General features: G+C 47.9%; 1 protein-coding gene across 5 annotated transcripts in view; it reads left to right on the plus strand.

Moving 5' to 3' along the window:
* ZHX3 (zinc fingers and homeoboxes 3) overlaps nucleotides 1-21,402 on the plus strand; it is a 114,433-nt gene that overhangs the window by 85,416 nt on the left and 7,615 nt on the right. For all 5 annotated transcript variants that reach the window (XM_044927650.1, XM_044927648.1, XM_044927649.1 and 2 more), the window contains exon 3: nucleotides 16,614-19,586. In XM_044927650.1, coding sequence (XP_044783585.1) covers nucleotides 16,763-19,586 — 2,824 coding nt within the window. In that variant the 5' untranslated portion in view covers nucleotides 16,614-16,762. The remainder of the gene's footprint in view (nucleotides 1-16,613; nucleotides 19,587-21,402) is intronic.

Below are 21,402 nucleotides of genomic sequence, written 5' to 3' on the forward strand. Positions count from 1 at the left end.
TGCCACAGAGAGATCTGCACATCCATGTTCATATGAAGCAGAATTTTCACAGTATTAGAAGGTAGAAGCAGTGTGAATGTCTGCCAACAGATAAATGGATAAAAATTGGTCTCCACACACAGTGGAGTATTATTCAGCCTTACAAAAGCAAGGGCATCCCGTCACATGGTACAACCTGGGTGAACCTTGAGAACACAATGCTAAGTGAAGTAAGCCAGTGCCAGAAACACAGATACTGCATAGGTCCACATCTAAAACAGTCAGACTCTTAGAAAACAAGGGTGGTTGCCAGGGACTGGGGAGGCAGAGAGGGGACTCGCTGATGTTCAGTGGCTATAGAGTTTCTGTTTTGCAAGATGAAAAGAGGGCTGGAGATGTGATGTACAGCCATGCACATCTAGTTAATCCTCCTATATACTTCAAAGTATTAAGCTGGTTTATTTTGTATTATGTGCTTTTTTTTTTTTTTTTTTTTAACCACAACTCTTTTTTTAAAAAAAAGCAAGCAGGGTAAAGCAGCGGAGGTACCTTTTGCTGTTTCAGTGGTCGGCCTCCAGTGGCCAGCCTCCAGGGGAAGGCGGTGGAACGAGGGCAGCCACATTGCTGCAGTTACTGAGGCTCACTGTGAACGCGGCGGCACGCTAAGTCGTCCTGTGCACTCCTTACCGGTTCCCCGAACGTCGTGTTGGCTCTGTGAGGCAGGCAGGATTGTCTCTCTTTTACCAGCGAGGAATCCAGTCATTTGCCCAGGAATACACAATACACAGTCCACGGTGGCAGGGCTGTGGAATGCAAACCCAGCTCTGTCTGAATTAGAGTTGTTAACTCCATTCTCAGCGACCGGGTTTGCCGAGAACGACTTTGCAATGAATCGATTCGTCCATTCATTCACTGAAAGTCATGACTGTGTGCCAGGCACTGTGCTGGGTGCTGAAGACACTGGGGGCTTAGGCGCTGACTTTGTCGAGCTTACTGCCTCAGAGATGAGAGACAGTGAGCAAGAAGAGATACAAGTGAGGAGCCGATGACAAATTTTGGTAAGTGATACAAAAGGAGCCAATGAGAGTACTGTGATAGAGGACTGATCGTGGGGGAGGCTGGGGGATGACTTAGTCGTTTAAAAACGGTGTTCAGAGACGATCTCACCAGGACTGTGATCCTGGGTAAGGAGGTGTTAGCAGCTGGGGGGCCCCAGGTGCCGTCCCCACCCAGGCTCTCTGGAGCCTACAGGAGCCTCACAGGGCTGTGATCCACGTGGCATGGCTGTAATAAAGGACGAGAAACCCAAACATTCCCTCCTTAAGGGCGGGTGGGGGTGTGAGGGGAGGGGAGGGTGTGAGGATTAAGGCAGTCAAAAGGGACAAGCTTCTAGTTACGAGAGAGGTAAGGACTAGGGATGCAGTGTATAGCATGATAAATATAACGAATACTGCTCTGTGTTATATATGAAAGTTAAGAGAAAAAATCCTGAGTTCTCATCACAAGGAAAAAAAAAATTTTTTTCTTTATTGTTGCATCTGTTGTATGAGACGGTGAATGTTCGGTAAACTCCTGTGGTCATCATTTCATGCTGTAAGGACTTCAGATCATTAGACTGTACACCTTAACAGTTACTCAGTGCTGTATATCAATGATATCAGTAAAACTGGAAGAAAAATACACGGCGAGAAGTTGGAAGTCAAAGAGGAAGAAAGCCAAGAACTGTTCCATCAGAACTGTAAAATATGTCCCCAGATGGCTTCATGATGAAAGAATCCCAGGCCTGCCAAATTCCAGCAGTGTTCCCTGTGCCCTGGCTCACCTCACCTCTGCGCCTCGAATTTCTCATCTGTGTGGGGAGAAAAAGAAACCAGAACTTCTTCCTGGGTCGACTTCCAGTAGTTTTAGCAGTGGCGGTAGCATGGTTAAAAGACTGCCTGGCTTGCTTCTCCTCTGGTTGGGCTAAATCCTGATGCTCATTTGGTTCTCATAGCCCCATTTTGAGAGAGACATGGAGAGTATTCAAAGAACAGGTCACTAGAGAGAGTGGGTTGAATTCAGGATGCTTACTTTACACTGCAGAGGTGAATAACAAAGTATGAAATGACGACCTTCAGCCGTGTGAAAGGCTGATGTGTAGAGGGAGTTGACTGATCACTACATAGTGACGAGTGCTGACTTGCTCTGCGTCCATTCAAAAGATAGATTTAAAACCCGGGAACCAGGTCCAACTAAGAAAAGAGCTTTTTAATAAATTGTTGTAAGTGATAATAAGCTCCCGGGTCATGGAGGTACTCAAATGAGAGTGGATAACAGGTTGTTGTAGGGTTTTTGATTGAGAAAGAGTTTGCTCTGCACGTACTGACCCATCACTCCATCCTGAATGTTTTGAAGTTACTTTAGGACCATGGCTTTAGGCTGGAAGCAGATGGAATATGTTCAGGAGTAGGTATTATATTTAGTTGTGGATGACGTGTCCTTATGCACCACTGCAGAACTGAAACCAAAAGACCATCTGTATTTATTAGAAGTTTAAAGTGTAAAGGAGCTCTGTGTGATGTTCGACCCTGGTCACATATTCCTGTTCTTTTTTTTGGCTGTTCTGGGTCTTTGTTGTGGCACATGGGCTACTCTAATTACTGTTGTGAACTTTCTAGTTGCATGTGCAGGCTTTGTGGCCCTGTGGCATGTAGGATCTTAGTTTCCCGACCAGGGATCGAACCTGTACCCCCCTGTGTTGACAGGTAGGTTCTTAACCACTGGACCTCCAGGGAAGTCCCCCAGTCACATAATCTTCAAAGCTTTCTGGCCCAACTCCACCAGCCACTCACTCCTTCACCTGCTGCTCTTTGTAACAACTCACAGAGTTTAGGAAATGGGTTACATTTTCCATTCATATACTTCTTGCTGTTGCTGTTGTTCAGTCGCTACATTGTATCTGACTCTTTGCAGCCCCTTGAACGGCAGCACTCCAGGTTTCCTGTCCTTCACTATCTCCCAGAGTTTGCTCAAGCTCGGTCCACTGACGTGGGACCACTGAAGTCAGTCTGCAGTGTAGATTGAGCCTGGGAGTAGGGTGAGGAAAAGCACCCCTCCCAGGGGAGAGCCGGAGAGTTCAGTTTAGAGGAGTGTTCAGTCCTGAGAGGCTCAGACATGCCCACTAGCCTGCAGGCTGTTTAGCCTGCAGAGTCTCTGTCCCACACTGGAAAAATTCAATTAAAACAAAGCCAGTGTAATTCTGAAATAAAACCACATCCAGGGCAAACCATTTACTATTTTGCTTTTTTGAATTTTTACTTTTAAATTTAATCAAGTATTCACTTTCTGAACTTGAAACAGCATGTGGGCTTCAAGTGCGTGTTCGTGTAACGTGATTGACTTTGGATGGTGCAGGTTCTGACGAGTTGCCTTTCACGGTAGCCTCTGTTGGTCCCCAGCCTCCCTCTCTCCCCACCTCCTCATCCCCTGGGCCCCCATCCCGCTTTCCGTAGTTTCTCTGTGAGTTCGAGCAGGTTTGGGCAGAGAGCAGAGTCTTTTCACTGGGACACTGGCCTTGCACAGCCTCCCTGAAATGCTGATGACCAAGCCAGCTCAGTCTGGTCTTTCACCTAGAAAGGGACCTTCCAGTCTTAGCGCACATTGGCTTTGGCTTTTGATAGGAAGCTTCCAGGTTCAAACCTATCTTGGTTGATGGTGACACCACCCTTCCAGTGGCTTAGGTCAAACACCCTGGAGTCAGCCTTGATTCCTGTGGATGCGATTCCTCCACATGCTCCATCCAGTCCCTTAGGGAACCTTGTCAGCTCTACTGTCAGAAGGTCCCAGACTCCAGACACTGCTCTTCACCTCCATCTCTAACCATCCTGGTCCAGGCCATTGTCGTCTCCTGCCTGGATCACTGCCATCCACTCTTGACAGGCTTCCTGCTTCTCCTCTTGTTTTTCCTGCGGTCTGTTCTCGACACAGCCAGCAGCTGCGTCCTGTGGGACACACGTCAGACCTCGTCAGCCCTCTGCTCCTAGCCCCCGCCACCCTGGGGGCTGCCCAGCTCAGAGAAACCCAGGTCGTCACTGTGGCCCGCACCGTCTGCTGCTCACCTCTTGGGCCCCGTCCTCTCCTGCTCACTCCCGACTGCTTCCGCTCAGCTGTCCTGAACAAACCAGGCACGTTGCCACCTCCAGGTCCTTGGAGCAGCTCATGCCTCTGCTTGGGATGCTCTTCAACTGCAGGATGGCTCACTGCCTCACCTCTGAGTCCCTGCTCCAGGGTCACGTTCTTAGGAAAGCCATTCCAGCCACCATAGTTAAAACTGTGACCTTGTATCACCTCCCCACCCACCACGCTCCTTGTTCCCCTTCCTTGCTTTATTTTTCTTCGTTGCACTTACTGCTCTCTCTCACTCTTTCTCTCTCAGCACTGTAGACATGCCATCCCACTGCCTTCTGTCATCCATTAGGTTTTTCTTTTTTGCTTTTTTTGGCCGTGTCGGGCCTTTGTTGGGCTTGCGGGTTTTCTCTAGTTCCGGTGTGCTGGAGGCTTCTCTTGTTGCGGAGCGCGGGCTCTAGAGCAGGCTCAGTAGCTCTCATGCGGCTCTCTAGCTGCCACGTGGCATTGTGTCCCTGTGGCATGTGGGGTCTTAGTTCCCCGACCAGGGATTGAACTCACATCCCCCTACATGGGAAGGCAGATTCTTAACCATTGGACCACTGGGGAAGTCCTGCTCTTACTATTCTTTAACACCCAGTTTCACTTATTTATTTGGTTTATTGTCTCTCCCCTAAACGAGAATGTGAACTCCAGGGTGGCAGAGAATTTTGTATCTCTTTTTTGTCTTTTGTTCTATTCTAGCATATTCTGGCATCTAGGACAGTGCCTGGCACAGGGTGTAGGCACTTAGTAAACATTTCTTAAATGCATTTACTTTCTTTTTTGTATCAAACTTGTTCCTCTAAGTCTCCCAGACCTAATGGGGAAAATTCCAGTGTTGTATTTTGATACTGGTACTGGGTGTGAATTAAATCCAAGAGCACGTCTCCATATTATTCTGGGGAATCTCACAGTGTAAACAATCTGGCATCACTGGGTCACAGCTTTTATGGAAGGATAAAGTATGATGCATGAAACTCCAGTAAGAAAAGTGATAAATACATCATGACTCCATCTGGAGAAGTAGGTTTAGATTCAGGTGCCACCCTTAAGAGAGCTCTAGACAAATAGGAGCACTTTCAGAGAAGAGCAGTTGAGACGATGCCAGACGTTCCAGCCATGACCCCACGCGCAGGAATGAGAGTGCTTGGCTTGGGTGGGAAAGGATTCTTGGGGAACCGGATTCCTTCTTTTAAATATGGGAGAAGGTGTCATGCAGACGATTAATAAGGCTTCAGGTCATCTCCTGCTCCCCTCCACCCCCTCAAAAGCAGACGAGCTTTGGTGGGACCTGAACATTAGGAGGGAGGGTCTCCTGAGGAGGGGAAAAGTATCAAAAATATAAGCATGGTGGTGGTGCTTAGTTGTGTCCGACTCGTGGCAACCCAATGGACTGTAGCCCTCCAGGCTCCTCTCTCCATGGGATTCTCCAGGAAAGAATACTGGGGTGGGCTGCCATTTCCTCCTCCAGGGGATCTTCCCAACTCAGGGATTGAACTTGCATCTCTTTGTGTCTCCTGCATTGGCAGGCAGATTCTTTACCACTATCACCACCTGGGAAGCCCATAAGCATACATTTACAAAAATACAGATACATTCCTCAGAGGGAGCCCATCAAGTGAGGGTCCTGGAAACTTCATCTTCTTCAGCCTTGTGGGAAATCCACCACATTCAATCTTCTACCCCAGCAAAACCAAGCTCCTTGGTCTCTCTCCAGACCACGTCCTCTCTTCCCTCCATGGCTTTTCATTAAGTGTTCTGTCTGGAACCCCCTTTTCTTAACATGTCTGCTTGGCAGTATCCACTCATCCTCCAGCCTCTGTTTAAAAGGCTGCCTCTTCTTCGAGGCCTTACCCACGTCCTCTGGAAAGCTTAGGTGGTGGTAAACCTTCTCCTGTGCCCTCACCGAGTCCCGTGCATGCCTCCACTGTGACACTTGGCTTATTGTTGATTTGTGTTGATTTGTTTGTCTGGCTTCCCTTACACTGTGTATCCGTCAGGATGGGTTGGATTATGCTGTGGTAACAAGCAACTCCAAAAATCTCAGTGACTTAAAACCACAAAAGTTATTTCTTGCTCATGTTACATGTACATTACAGATCAACTTTTGTTCTCCCTTTAGGACCCAGGCTAACAGAGTAGCTACAATCTGAAACATTTCCAAGTTGCCAGGGCCAACCAGAGGGTAAATAGTGAAGCAAAGCTTGTACTTTATCTCAATGCTTTCCCTTGGAGATGGCACATTTGCTTACATTTCACTGTTTACACCCAACTGCAGGTGGGCAAGGGAAGCCAGTGTGTGCAGAAGGAAAGCATGCCCCAGATGGCTGCTGAAGAGCCTAAAGACTCCAGTAACTGATTAGCTTCTGCAGTACAGCAATGATGTCTTTTCAAAAATCCTTTTATACCCAGTACCGAGCACATAGTACTGAGCACATAGGAAGTCTTCAACTATTTTTGAGTGAAAAATTAAACCTAGTGAGTAAAACCCCTAGGAAGGTAATTTTGGGGGTGCTTACTATAAGGAATCATTTCTAACATCTTTTCAAACCCAGTGGATGCTGAGCTCCCTGTCTCTGGAGACAGTTGAGCCTGGGCCAGCCTAACCACCTTGTAGAACTGGGTGGTTAGCCCAGTTCTACATCCTGACCACGGAAGTGACACTTTAAAGGTGATTCATGTAAAGTCGAACGATTGAAATACGTGGTCTCTCGAGTCCAGTATTCTTGCCTGGTGAATTCCATGAACAGAGGAGCCTGGCAGGCTACAGTCCTTAGAGTTGCAAAGAGTCGGACACGATTGTGCAGCCGAGCACACAGCACAGGATCCCTTTAATTCTGAGGCTGCTATATTTTTATTCTCATCACTCTTCTGAGCTTGAGAAAGAGTGAATTACTGTTCACTATAGAGGTGACAACATCTGACTGGAGCAGGCTCTTTCTGTTGATGACTTGACAGAAACAAGAACTGTTTGAAGGGGAAAATAAGTAAAGAGTGCTGGCCCCAAGCCCTCCGCTGGGTGGTGATTCCTAAGTGTAGAAAGTATTGTGACCCGCAGGTATCCAGAGAGGTCAGCCCTGGGCTTGACATGGCTTTGACACTTGAGGCCTTGGCTCAGAGACAGACTCCAGTTCTTTGTAACTCTGTTCTTTGTTTCAGCAGAAATCTGACAATTCCAGCCAGCAGGTCTGCTGGGCTGCCAGGGTCCTGCCCACACACATTCCTGAGGCTGGACCGTCTCCCTTATGTTCTTTTTGTTGTTGATTCCTGCTGACTAACCTCAGTCTAATCACTTAGCCCCACCGTAGCAGAGTTCTCTAGTCATGCTCTGGAGGAAACAATCCCTCCCCTCTTCTCACACTCTAAAAATGTTATACATGTGAAGGCTCACGAATGCCTCGTCAAGTCATTTATCTCGAAAAATAACACCATCCAACAAATTCCGCTTGTAAAAATCTTTGAGCCCTCTGTAAGAAGGCTCAAAATTATTTAATTAATAATGTGGATAATGTAAAACTAATGAAAGGTAGTGAGTTTATCATTCAGTTAGTATTCAGAGTGAACGTGGCCTAAAAAAGAACAGAGTCAGAACATCAGGCTCATATATGAATCTGTCCCCTCCCATTTCTTGCCCAATAGCTCTCCGGTGCTCTGGGTGCAGGAACGATAATAACCGACTCCGGAGGCCACTGGGATGGACTGAGAGCGATGAACGCCCTTTGCGGGCCACGGAGCACTTGGTGATAGAGAAGTGACTTCCCTTCTAGCATAGCAGTAGTGCCATCCGTGCAAATTGATCCACTTGTGTGCGGCATTATCTCACACTTCAGAAGTCTCTGGCAGTGGAAGCCATTGATTTAATCCAGAGTTTAGGGCAGTGGTTCACAGTTCCAGCCGCTGCTGCCACAGGGTCACCTGATGCGTGCCACAGCGACTCTGAAAGGTCTGTACTTACAGCCCAGACTGACTTCACAGTGAGAACCTGCTGGGTGTTTGGTCTCACTCTGCTTGCACGTCTGGCCCCCATACGACTTTCTGACACTTCTAGCACGTGGGGTTCACTCCGTTTCTCAGCTGTCCTGTGGGACTTCACTCAAGTCGGTAATCTTTAGGATGCTTGTGATTAGGGTTCATTTCAAGGGTAAAACTCTACACTCCAAGGACTCTGCCTCAATTAAATTGTGCCCTAATGGATTGCAGAGTGTCAAGGGTCCAAAAAAATGATCACAGTCATTGACGACTGGAAACAGATATTTGAAAACAAGGAGTGGTCAGATTCCCTCCATCTCTCTGACACAGGTAAATCCATGGCAGATGTAATTTATTGGTCCAGTTGAATGACTTCAGCAGGACAAGTTTGCCTAGTAAATGATAAGAGTGATGCAAATTAGGGGCTCCATTTTGACACGGCCTTGGGATCTGCGGGGGCATCAGGACCCTCTCCCCCAGCCCCTCTCTTGTACCTCTTGTGCATGGGATGGTCACGTGACAGTGAAACCTCCCGGCTGTACATGAGCAGTTCACCCCCGTTCTGTGTGCTGCTGCCCTGTCTGCAGAGCTTGCTGCTCACTGGCACCATTCATTTTATTTATTTTCATCCTTACTGCTACTTTTAAAATTAAAAGCAACACATGACTGTACAAATTCAAACAATACAGAGGGCATAAAGTTTAAAAAAAGTAAATTCTCTTCTCCTTCCTGATAAAGTCATTATTGTTTAATGGATCAATATTTATCCTTTCTCCTGAATTCTTTTCATATTCAAGCAAATACAAGTCTAGATAGATTATTATATGATGAAATCATATGTTTTATTATGCAGTATATTACATATTTTATTATTTAAATATCTTAAGAGATATATTTACATCAGTACATATAGGTCTTAATCTAATAGCAGAAGTAAAACTGAAAAATTCACAAATATGAGGAAATTACACAACACATCTTGAACAACCAGTGGGTCAAGGGAGAAATTGCAAGGGAAACTAGAAAATACCTTAAAGCAAGTGAAAACAAAAACACAACATAACAAAACTTTGATATACAGCAAAAGCAGTACTACGAGGGACATTTATAGTGATAAATACTTTCATTAGAAAAAAGAAGAAAGGGGATTCCCTGGTGGTCCAGTGGTTAGGGCTTTGTGGTTCATTGTGGGGGAATGGGTTCAATCCCTGGTTGGGGAACTAAGATCCTCAAGTTGCATGGTGTGGTCAAAAAAAAAAAAAAAAAAAGATCTCAAATCAACAGCTTAACTTTATACCTCAAGGAACTAGAAAAAGAACAAACTTAACCCAACCACCTTGAAACCAGGTTCGGTGCAACCCCTATCAAAATCCCAATGACATTTTCTTGCAGAAATGGAAAAAAATTCTAATACCCATTTGGAATCTCAAAGGACCCTGAATAGCCATGATAATCTCGAGAAAGAAAAACAGCTAGAGACCTTGCACATCCTGATCTCAAACATGTTACAAAGCGACAGTGACCAAAGCAGCATGGTATTGGCATGGAGATAGACAAAGACCTATGGAAAAGAATACAGAGCCCAGAAATAAACTGTCATACGTGGTCAAATGATCTTCAGCAAGGATGCTGACGGGGCATCTGTCACATGGCACCGCGTGGGTGAACCTTGAGGACAGTAAGTGAAAGAAGGCAGTCTCAGAAGCACGAATTCCACATAGTCCCTCTTACACGGAGCGTCTGCAGTTGCCAAACTCGTAGAAGCAGAAAGGAGAACGATGGTTTTCAGGGGCTGAGGAGGGGCAGGGGACCACTGTTGTCCAGTGAGTCTAGAGCTGCAGTTCTGCAGGGTGGAGAGGGCTGGAGGCCCGCCGAGCAACAGTGAGGGTGTGTGAGTGACACTCTATGCTTCAAAGTAGTTAAGATGGGAAATTTTATGTCATGTGTTTATTTTACCACAAGAAGAAATTAGAGTATAACCCTATTAAAATGCTATTTTGGTTTCTCCAATTTAGCAATGATGTTAATTATTTTTAGAAATTTCCTAGTATTAAAACATCCTTGCAATCTTGGTATAAACCACAGCTTCCTCTGTGATAGATGATGAAGAGCCAATTTCCTTAATATGTAGAGAACTCTTAAAATCTACAGAAAAAACAGGCAAAAGTAATTTATCACAAGTACCAACAACATGTGAAAAGATTTTCAGCCCTCGCTGTACAGAAATGCAAGTTAAAACAGTAGTGGCCAGTTTTTCACGTTCGTGTGAGCAGAGGCGAGAAGTAGTGATGCCACGTGGCGACGCTGAGGTCACGTCGCTCTCTGCTGATGGGAGTGAGAGTCAGCGCCACCTATTTGGAGGGCACTGTTGTATTTTACTGACAATATTTTAAATGCCGCAGCAGGGCTTCCCAGGTGGCCCACTGGTTAAGAATCTGCCTGACGATGCAGGGGACACACGTTCAGTCCCTGCTTCAGCAGGATCCCACATGCCCCCTGAGCTAGAGCCTGTTCTTCACAGCAAGAGACGCCACGGCAGTGAGACGCCCGCACACCGCAACTCGAGAGTAGCCCCCACTCGCTGCAGCTAGAGCGAGCCTGTGCGCAACGACAAAGACTCAGCGTGGCCGGAAAAAATAAGTAATAAATGCCACAGCAGTTCTACTTAAAAGAACTTCAGAATTTCAGATACTTTTGAATGCACAAACGTATTCTCAGGGATATCCATTGAGCCATTATTTGTAAGAATATAAAAAATTGGAGAAATGCAAAAGTCTGTTAAGAGCTAGATTGGTTAAGTAAATTTTGGTGGATGCATAAATTAGAACATTGTTTAAAAGAGTGAGATAAATGGTAGGTTCTGACATTAAAAGATGTTGAAACTACATCATTGTGGGAAGAAAAGAGGATCAGAACAAAATACAACTCCATTTTCGGTTTTTAAAAACACTGGTTATAGTAACTTATGCCTATAAAAGATGTCTGAAACAATGGACACTAGATTGTTAACAGTGGCTCTGTCTGGGGAAAACAGGGAGGATTTTCACTTTTCTTCATTATTTCTGAGAGAAACTTTGTCTCATAAATGTTCTTAAAAGAATATGAAGGGGATGACTGTAGCATATTCAAGACTACCTGTGCCTGTCAAGCCATCCTCATTGTGGAGGTCTTATCCTTCTCATCCTTTCTTGTTGTCTACTCAAGCTTTCAGAACCATGAAGAGTATATTAACATCACTGAGTATGTTTCTGCAGCTCTGTCAGCTTCTCCCGTCAGTCCTGTTTCTATCGGTAAATTGTGTGTCGCGTGTCAAGGAGGGCTAAAGCCTGGCCCCCACAACACTTGGAATGCGTCTGCTGACAGTCGCCTTTTCAACATTCGAAATCTTTTGTTGAACTCCTATTGTCCTTCCAGTTCCTTCCTCAGAATTAAAACAACAATGGAAAGTTCCTGACTTATCTATAAAGCTAAACACTTTAAGAATTTGATCCGCAAACATTTTTTTTTCCAGCTCCACAAATGTGATTATTTGCAGTGCTGAAGTACAGTGACTTAGCTACAGCTTTGTTACTTTAGGGAACTGAGCAATTCCTGGTTTCCAAAGAGAGATTCTGGGGGGAAAGTTATGTACTTTCAGTCTTATTTCCTCATTAAAGAAAAACAATGCATTTACAAGACAAACTTTCAAGACAGGGTGGAGAAAGGACTGTACAAAGAATGATGATGAACCTGGGATTGTCCTCTGGTCCTGTCTGCAAATCTCTCTGGCAGCACAGAACCTCCTGCTTTTCTCAGCACACCTCACTCAGGGCTCGGCTTGGCTGACAGGCTGTTTGCTCAGGGTGATTGTTGCCCCGCGCATCCGGCAGGGTCCACGGGCCGCTTCTGGATGGGGTTTCTAGACAGGGCCTTACTCTTACTACTTTTATTGGATACCCTTGAAAAAAACGTATGACAAATAGACTCAGCCCCTCTTAGCTAAATGGGTGGAATTACTGAAAACAGCTGGATGATGTCACCCAGGTGGTAAGTATGTGGGAATTCACTGGAAAATTCTTTCAACTTTTTGTATGTTTGGCATTTTTCCTGATAAACACCGGGGGGAAGTACAGCTGGGGAAAGTCCTCCAGGCCTCCTTCCAGCAGTGTTGTGCTTGCTCGGAGAGCTCGGTGCGTGCACTGGTGGAGGGCAGCCTCTGGAGCCTGCCTGCCAGCCGCCTCTGCCTGCCAGCTGTGTGCCCTGCAGGCGGTTACTGCACTGCCCTGAGCCCAGGAGTGATAATAGTACCTTCTCCGGGGTTTGCTGTGGGAGTGAAATGAGAGTGCAGATTACAGCGCTGTCTACCCATAGTCCACTCTCAGGGACCTTTGGCAATTGCTGTCCCCCTCACCCCACCCCCACTTCTGCTGTTTAATCAGCTTCCTTCGTGACAGGTGACCGAGCCACTCAGAACAGTTGGCAGTGGTACTCTCCTGGATCATTGATTTGGAAGACAGTTGGGGGGCTACCTTGAGACTGAATTGTTAATTCAGACATTAGGACCATCTCCTAAAATCAATTCCATTTCGTGTTGTCCCCTGCTGAGCCTTCGTAAATAAACACAGGGGACATACCGTAACTCTGCTTTGCTGGAGCCCAGTCGCCATCACAAAGGTCAGTTCGGCCTGAGTGTCGGGGACTGGGCTGGGCAGGCGGGCCTCCCGGTGACCATGCTTGCTTCCTGAGCCGCCAGGTCTGCGGTTCTCGTCCCTTTCTCGCCTTGACTGGTGTTCATAGCCACTGTTTTCACTTTCCCCGGGGCGGTCGTGAGGAAGAGGAAGGCCGGTCAGGAGGCCACCTGTACTGGGCCCTGAGGTGTGACAGTGACGGCCCTCTTCTACAGAACTGAGGGCTGTAACTTGATACCCTCCACTCTCGTGGGTTTTCGAAGTCCTTTCAGTGGTTTTTAGCATGTTCACAGTTTTATGCATCACCCCAAACAGAAACCTCATCCCCGTTAGTGGGCAGTCAGTCCCCATTTTCCCCTCCCCTCCCTGCTGTTGGCAAACACTAATCTACCTTCTGTCACTATGGAGATGCCTATTCTGAGTGTTTCACACAGATGCAGCCACGTGACACGTGGCATCATGTGTCTGCCTTCGTGATGTTTGTATCTGTGCTGTAGCCCACGTCAGTACTTCATGCCTTTTTATGGCTGAACAGTAGCGTGTCACATGGACAAAGCCTGTTGTGTCTATTCATTCACCTGTTGATGGCCATTGAGGTTGCTTCTACTTCAGGGCTATCATTATGAATATTTGCATGGACATACTTTCATTTCTATTTGGTATACACCTAGGAGTGGAATTATTGGGCCTTACAGCACTCTTGCCTGGGAAATCCCATGGGCGGAGGAGCCTGGTGGGCTGCAGTCCATGGGGTCGCAAAGAGTCGGACACGACTGAGCGACTTCACTTTCACTTTTCACTTTCACGCATTGGAGAAGGAAATGGCAACCCACTCCAGTGTTCTTGCCTGGAGAATCCCAGGGGCGGGGGAGCCTGGTGGGCTGCCGCCTATGGGGTCGCACAGAGTCGGACACAACTGAAGCGACTTAGCAGCAGCAGCAGCATGGTAATTCTGTATTTAACTTTCTGAGAAACTGCCCAGCTATTTTCTCAAGTGCAGCAAAGGCTGCCCCATTCTGCCCTCCAGCCAGTGATGCTGGAGGGTTCTGGTCTCCCCACTCCCTCACCTGTAGTGTTATCATCTGTCATCGTGATTACAGTCATCCTGGTGGGAGTAAGCGGGCATCTCATTGTGGTTTTGATTTGTATTTCCCTAATGACTAATGATGTTGAGCACTTTTTTAAAAAAATGTATTCATTTTTGGCTGTGTTGGGTTTTCGTTGCTCCAGGGGCTTTCTCTAGTTGCAGCAAGTGGGGGACTGCTCTTCAGTTGCGGTGCATGGGCTTCTCATTGAGGTGGCTTCTCTTGTTGCAGAGCATGGGCTCTAGAGTGTAGGCTTCAGTAGTTGCCACACGTGGGCTCAGCAGCTTCGGCTTCCGGGTTGTAGAGCACGGGATCAATAGTTGTGGTGCATGGGCTTAGCTGCCCCTCGGCATGTGGGATCTTCCCAGAGCAGGGATCAAAACCGTGTCTCCTGCATTGGCAGGTGGATTCTTTACCACTGAGCCACCAGGGAAGCCCAAGTACTTTTTAAATATGCTTATTCGTCATTTGTAGGCCTGCTTTGGAGAAATGTCTATTCAAATTCTTTCAGTTCAGTTCAGTTGCTCAGTCGTGTCTGACTCTTTGCAACCCCATGAATCACAGCATGCCAGGCCTCCTTGTCCATCACCATCTCCCGGAGTTCACTCAAACTCATGTCCATTGAGTCGGTGATGCCATCCAGGCATCTCATCCTCCACCGTCCCCTTCTGCTCCTGCCCCCAAGCCCTCCCAGCATCAGAGTCTTTTCCAATGAGTCAACTCTTCACATGAGGTGGCCAAAGTACTGGAGTTTCAGCTTTAGCATCATTCCTTCCAAAGAAACTTCTTTACCTATTTCTTAATTGGATTTTTGTCTTTTTATTATTCAGTTATAAGCCCTTTTATCTGATATGATTTGCAAATATTTTCTCCTGTTTCATGGCTTGTCTTTTTCACTTTGTTGATGGCAGCCTTTAAGGCACAGAAAGTTATTTTAATTTTGATGAAGTCAGTTTTTTCTTACGTCACTTGCACATTCGTATATTCTTTTTGATGTCTTCAGTGACTTATCTGGAAATCTGATTTGCCTGCTGAAAACATAACTGTAGTATCCTTAGTTTTCCTGATTTGGAATTTAATTAGGTGGTAAAGCACTTAATTTAAAATGTTTGCTGGTACTATATAGAGGAGCTTAGAAATATTGATACTGGTAAATTACCCATTTCTGTGTGCTCAGCCTCAGGAAATAATTTGATAGAAGAAATACATCCTATAAATCCAGAGGCCATTTCATTGTCACCCATGAGAGGGGACACTGAGGCCTGTGTGTAGCAGAGGAGGCTGAACTCTGTAGGGGTACATTATTAGGTGCTATTGAATATTGTAATTATGAAGCTTATTTAATGACACTGTTTATGATGAAATGTTTAATGGAAAAAAAATGTGTATGCCCATTAATGATTAAAAATGGGTACAAAATATTTGCAGTAGATGGAAAACTATAGGTGGTTTTCTTAAATTTTACTTAATATTGCTATTTTATTTTTACTATTAAAAATTAAGTTTAAAAAATGCATAACATTTCAGTGGAGGAAATGGTGACAGGTGGGTGCACTGGGCGTATGTTTATCCTTATCTCATGCCAACTGTTTTTTTACTAGCAATTATTTTTTATCATCATGATCACCAGGTCTTAAAGGAAAAAAAAGTAGTTTGCTGTGTTTATTTATTAAGAACTTACATGGAAGTATTTTACCTTTTTTTTACACTTTTATATCAAATCTAAACACTGATGATAATACGATTCTGGTATTAGAATAACTGTTATTTTAGTCATTATCAGCATTGCAATTTGCTAAAAGAAAGGTAATGATGATTGCGGTGGTATATTAATATGAATAATAGACATCACAGAAAGTTTTCTCCTGGCATCTCATGAAAGAATTAGGAGTACTTTACATGTAAATAAATCATCTCAGCTTTTGAAATAAACTTCAAATGGATCAAAGCTTTCAGGGTTGGGGTTTTTTTTTTAAGAAACAATAAAGGCACCAGAAAAAATAAAAAGCAAGCCCAACACAAGATCACGGGTCGCACGCACACCCAAGGCGAAGCCACTCAAGGGGCTGCTGCCCAGGGAGAGAGGTGCAGTCCTGGGGCCACAAACTGCGTCTGCGCGCCCTCTGACCCTCCAACCTTGGGCTTTACCTGAGCACCAGGAGTCCGGGGTACAGGCAGTAACTCTGAGGTGGTCCCTCTCCCGCAGCCTGGAGCCGGGGGTGACAGGGCAGGGCAGGCGGTCCCCAGAGCTCGGCCCCGGGCAGCAGCGCCCTCTCCCCCCGACACACTGCCACTTCGCGGCCTCTGGGCTTGGTGCCGGAGAGGCAGGGGCGGTGTCCTGCGCTCACGTGTGGGAAGGCTATGAAAAGAAAGCCCTCACTAGCCCAAACATTTAAACAAGAATTACACTAGGGTCTTTTGTTCTCGCTCTGACATGGCCAGAATTCATTTGAAGGTCCAGAGGAGGATTATTTTTATTGTTGTCGTTTTCAAATCCGAGTTATTTTATGCAAGGAAACAGAGGGAAACACAAAACAGAAACACATGGCTGAAGTCCGTCCCGTGGTGTTGGGATGAACCACTCACTCTTTGGGGCACTGTTTTGTGCTTGAGGGAGGGGCTCCCGACTGGAACGTTCCATCCAAGGTGCTGTTGCCTTCCTTGGGAGAAGGCCCGGGTGATCAGAGGCAAGCAGCAGAGTGTATCTGGGAATCGGGGATACACACACAGCTCAGGAGAGCCTCACCTCTTTTTTTTTCCTCCCCAGGTTTAACAGGGAAAACCTGTTTTCTGCCAACAACTGAAGAAGCCCTCGGAAGCTATTCCTTTAGGCCTCATGGAGCAGCTGGAAGCCGTGCTGTGAGACCCCCGGTGGGAGGAGCTGTCGCCCACTGATCACCCAGCACGACGGTCGTCATGGCCAGCAAGAGGAAGTCCACCACCCCGTGCATGATCCCCGTGAAGACCGTGGTGCTGCCCGGCTCCAGCGCCGAGGCCCCGCCCGCAGAGCCCGGGCCCGAGGGGCCCCCCCAGGAGCCGCCCCCGGAAGCGCCTGCCACCAGCACCGAGGCCACCCAGAGCACCAGTGGTCCCGATGTCCCCTCGCTGGCTAATGGGCACCGGAGCACCTTGGATGGCTACGCATATGCCTGTAAATACTGTGACTTCAGATCCCAGGACATAACCCAGTTTGTGGGACATCTGAGCTCAGAGCACACAGACTTTAACAAAGACCCAAGCTTTGTATGCACTGAATGCAGCTTTCTGGCAAAAACTCCCGAGGGGCTTTCTCTGCACAACGCCAAGTGTCACTCAGGAGAAGCCAACTTTGTGTGGAATGTGGCCAAGCCAGACAATCATGTGGTTGTGGAACAGAGTGTCCCCGAGGGTGCCAGCCCTCCTGACCTGTCAGGGGAGCCAAACGTGGAGGGGATGGATGGACAGGCGGAAATCATCATCACCAAGACTCCAATCATGAAGATAATGAAAGGCAAAGCTGAAGCCAAAAAGATCCACACGCTCAAGGAGAATGTGCCCAACCAGCCCACTGGGGAGGCCTTACCAAACCCTCCAGCTGGGGACACGGAAGTGAAAGAGGGGGACCACGCCTTTGTCAATGGGGCGGCCCCCTCCAGCCAGGCCTCAACCAACCCCGCAAAGCCCCCCCACTCGGCCAATGGCCCCCTGCTGGGGACGGTGCCGGTGCTGCCCGCGGGCATCGCCCAGCTCCTCTCCCTGCAACAGCCACCCCCGCAGGCCCAGCAGCCCCTCCCCACCGCCAGGTCCCTCCCCAAAGTGATGATCCCGCTGAGCAGCATTCCCACGTACAACGCGGCCATGGACTCCAACAGCTTTCTGAAGAACTCCTTCCACAAGTTCCCCTACCCGACCAAAGCCGAGCTCTGCTATTTGACTGTGGTCACCAAGTACCCGGAGGAACAGCTCAAGATCTGGTTCACCGCCCAGAGGCTGAAGCAGGGCATCAGCTGGTCCCCGGAGGAGATTGAGGACGCCCGGAAAAAGATGTTCAACACCGTCATCCAGTCGGTGCCCCAGCCCACCATCACGGTCCTCAACACCCCCCTGGTTGCCAGCAGCGGCAACGTCCAGCACCTCATCCAGGCTGCTCTGCCTGGGCACGTGGTGGGGCAGCCGGAGGGCACGGCGGGGGGACTTCTGGTCACTCAGCCTCTGATGGCCAATGGGCTGCAGGCCCCCAGCTCCGCTCTCCCCCTGGCAGTCACCTCTGTCCCCAAGCCGCCCGCTGTGGCGCCCATTAACACCGTGTGTTCAAATACGACGTCAGCCGTGAAGGTGGTGAACGCCGCCCAGTCCCTCCTCACAGCCTGCCCCAGCATCACCTCCCAAGCCTTCCTTGATGCCAGCATCTACAAAAACAAGAAGTCTCACGAACAGTTGTCAGCTCTGAAAGGGAGCTTCTGTCGGAACCAGTTCCCAGGGCAGAGTGAAGTGGAGCATCTGACCAAAGTGACGGGTCTCAGCACCCGGGAGGTGCGCAAGTGGTTCAGCGATCGCAGGTACCACTGCCGGAACCTCAAAGGCTCCAGGGCTGGGCTGTCTGGAGAGCACGGCACCCTGCTCGTCGACCCTGTGCCCGAGGCACCCTTCTCCCCGTCGTGCAAGGCCCCCGAGGTGACCTGCCTCCCCACGGCGGCCACCCTGGCCACCCCCTCTTCTGCCAAGCGACAGTCCTGGCACCAGACCCCCGACTTCACACCAACCAAATACAAGGAGCGGGCCCCTGAGCAGCTCAGAGCCCTGGAGAGCAGTTTTGCACAAAACCCGCTTCCCCTGGACGAGGAGCTGGACCGCCTGAGGACCGAAACCAAAATGACCCGCAGGGAGATTGATGGCTGGTTTTCAGAGAGACGGAAAAAAGTGAGTGCCGAGGAGGCCAAGAAGGCCGAGGAGGGGGCTTCTCCAGGGGAGGAGGAGGCCGCTGAGACCGAGGGGGAGGAGTGCTTAGCCGGGGAAAACGGCTCCCCAGAAATGCCCGGTGGCCACATGCTGGCTGAACGCAAAGTCAGCCCCATCAAAATCAACCTCAAGAACCTGCGGGTGACAGAGGCCAACGGCAAGGGCGAGCTCGTGGGGCTGGGCATCTGCGAGCCTGAGGACGAGGCACCTGGCAAGCTGGCGGAGCAGCCACCGGGCAAGGTGGGCTACAAGAAGACGGCCCAGCAGCGGCACCTGCTGCGGCAGCTTTTCGTGCAGACGCAGTGGCCCAGCGCCCAGGACTACGACTCCATCATGGCCCAGACGGGCCTGCCGCGGCCCGAGGTGGTGCGCTGGTTTGGGGACAGCCGGTACGCCCTGAAGAACGGCCAGCTCAAGTGGTACGAAGACTACAAGAGGGGCAACTTCCCCCCCGGGCTGCTAGTCATCGCGCCCAGCAACCGGGAGCTGCTGCAGGACTATTATGTGACCCACAAGATGCTGTACGAGCAGGACCTGCAGAGCCTCTGCGACAAGACCCAGATGAGTGCCCAGCAGGTCAAGCAGTGGTTTGCTGAGAAGTTGGGCGAGGAGACCCGGGCTGTGGCCGACACGGGCAGCGAGGGCCAGGGTCCCTGCGCCGGCGACCCTGCAGCCCTTCACAAAGGGCTGGGTGACGCCTATGTGGAGGTGTCTGAAAACAGCGAGTCGTGGGAGCCCAGCGCCCCTGAGGCCAGCGCAGAGCCCTTTGACACGCAGAGTCCCCAGGCTGGACCTCAGCTGGGTAAGGAGCCCCCAAGGACTGTGCTGTCCTCTGAGGGTGCCGGGGCACTGGGTGGTGGGGAGCTGAGTCTAGGGCTGGGGTAGCTGCTATTTCTCAGGCCGTCTGGCAGCAGGACCACCTTGTCTGGCTGCTTCTGGGGGCACCAGGCAGCAGAACCCATTCAAGCATCTGTGATGAAAGGTTGATTGTTGGGTCTGTTTCATTTTGTGTTTGTTAAACATGCGCAGGGAAAGGAAGGAGCACAGTTAATCCACCAGTGAATCCACACTTCTCTAATCATTTTTTTTTATTTTATTTTATTTTTAAACCTCAAACACTGTATTAGTTTTGCCAAACATCAAAACGAATCCGCCACAGGTATACATGTGCTCCCCATCCTGAACCCTCCTCCCTCCCCACACCATCCCTCTAGGTCATCCCAGTGCACCAGCCCCAAGCATCCAGTATTGAACCTGGACTGGCAACTCGTTTCATACATGATATTACACGTTTCAATGCCATTCTCCCAAATCTTCCCACCCTCTCCCTCTCCAACAGAGTCCATAAGACTGTTCTATACATCAGTGTCTCTTTTGCTGTCTTGTACACAGGGTTATTGTTACCATCTTTCTAAATTCCATATATATGCGTTAGTATACTGTATTGGTGTTTTTCTTTCTGGCTTACTTCACTCTGTATAATAGGCTCCAGTTTCATCCACCTCATTAGAACTGATTCAAATGTGTTCTTTTTAATGGCTGAGTAGTACTCCATTGTGTATATGTACCACAGCTTTCTTATCCATTCATCTGCTGATGGACATCTAGGTTAATATATAATAGCCAGGACATCTAGCCATGTCCTGGCTATTATAAACAGTGCTGCGATGAACATTGGGGTACACGTGTCTCTTTCCCTTCTGGTTTCCTCAGTGTGTATGCCCAGCAGTGGAATTGCTGGATCATAAGGCAGTTCTATTTTCAGTTTTTTAAGGAATCTCCACACTGTTCTCCATAGTGGCTGTACTAGTTTGCATTCCCACCAACAGTGTAAGAGGGTTCCTTTTTCTCCACACCCTCTCCAGCATTTATTGCTTGTAGACTTTTGGATCGCAGCCATTCTGACTGGTGTGAAATGGTACCTCATAGTGGTTTTGATTTGCATTTCTCTGATAATGAGGCTCTACTACAAAGCCACAGTTATCAAGACAGTATGGTACTGGTACAGAGACAGAAATATAGATCAATGGAACAAAATAGAAAGCCCAGAGATAAATCCACGCACATATGGACACCTTATCTTTGACAAAGGAGGCAAGAATATACAATGGATTAAAGACAATCTCTTTAACAAGTGGTGCTGGGAACTCTGGTCAACCACTTGTAAAAGAATGAAACTAGAATACTTTCTAACACCATACACAAAAATAAACTCAAAATGGATTAAAGACCTAAACGTAAGACCAGAAACTATAAAACTCCTAGAGGAGAACATAGGCAAAACACTCTCCGACATACATCACAGCAGGATCCTCTATGACCCACCTCCCAGAATATTGGAAATAAAAGCAAAAATAAACAAATGGGACCTAATTAAACTTAAAAGCTTCTGCACATCAAAGGAAACTATTAGCAAGGTGAAAAGGCAGCCTTCAGAATGGGAGAAAATAATAGCAAATGAAGCAACTGACAAACAACTAATCTCAAAAATATACAAGCAACTCCTACAGCTCAACTCCAGAAAAATAAATGACCCAATCAAAAAATGGGCCAAAGAACTAAATAGACATTTCTCCAAAGAAGACATACAGATGGCTAACAAACACACTTCTCTAATC

The sequence above is a fragment of the Bubalus bubalis genome, chromosome 14 (genome assembly GCF_019923935.1).
Source record: "Bubalus bubalis isolate 160015118507 breed Murrah chromosome 14, NDDB_SH_1, whole genome shotgun sequence".
NCBI lineage: Eukaryota > Metazoa > Chordata > Mammalia > Artiodactyla > Bovidae > Bubalus > Bubalus bubalis.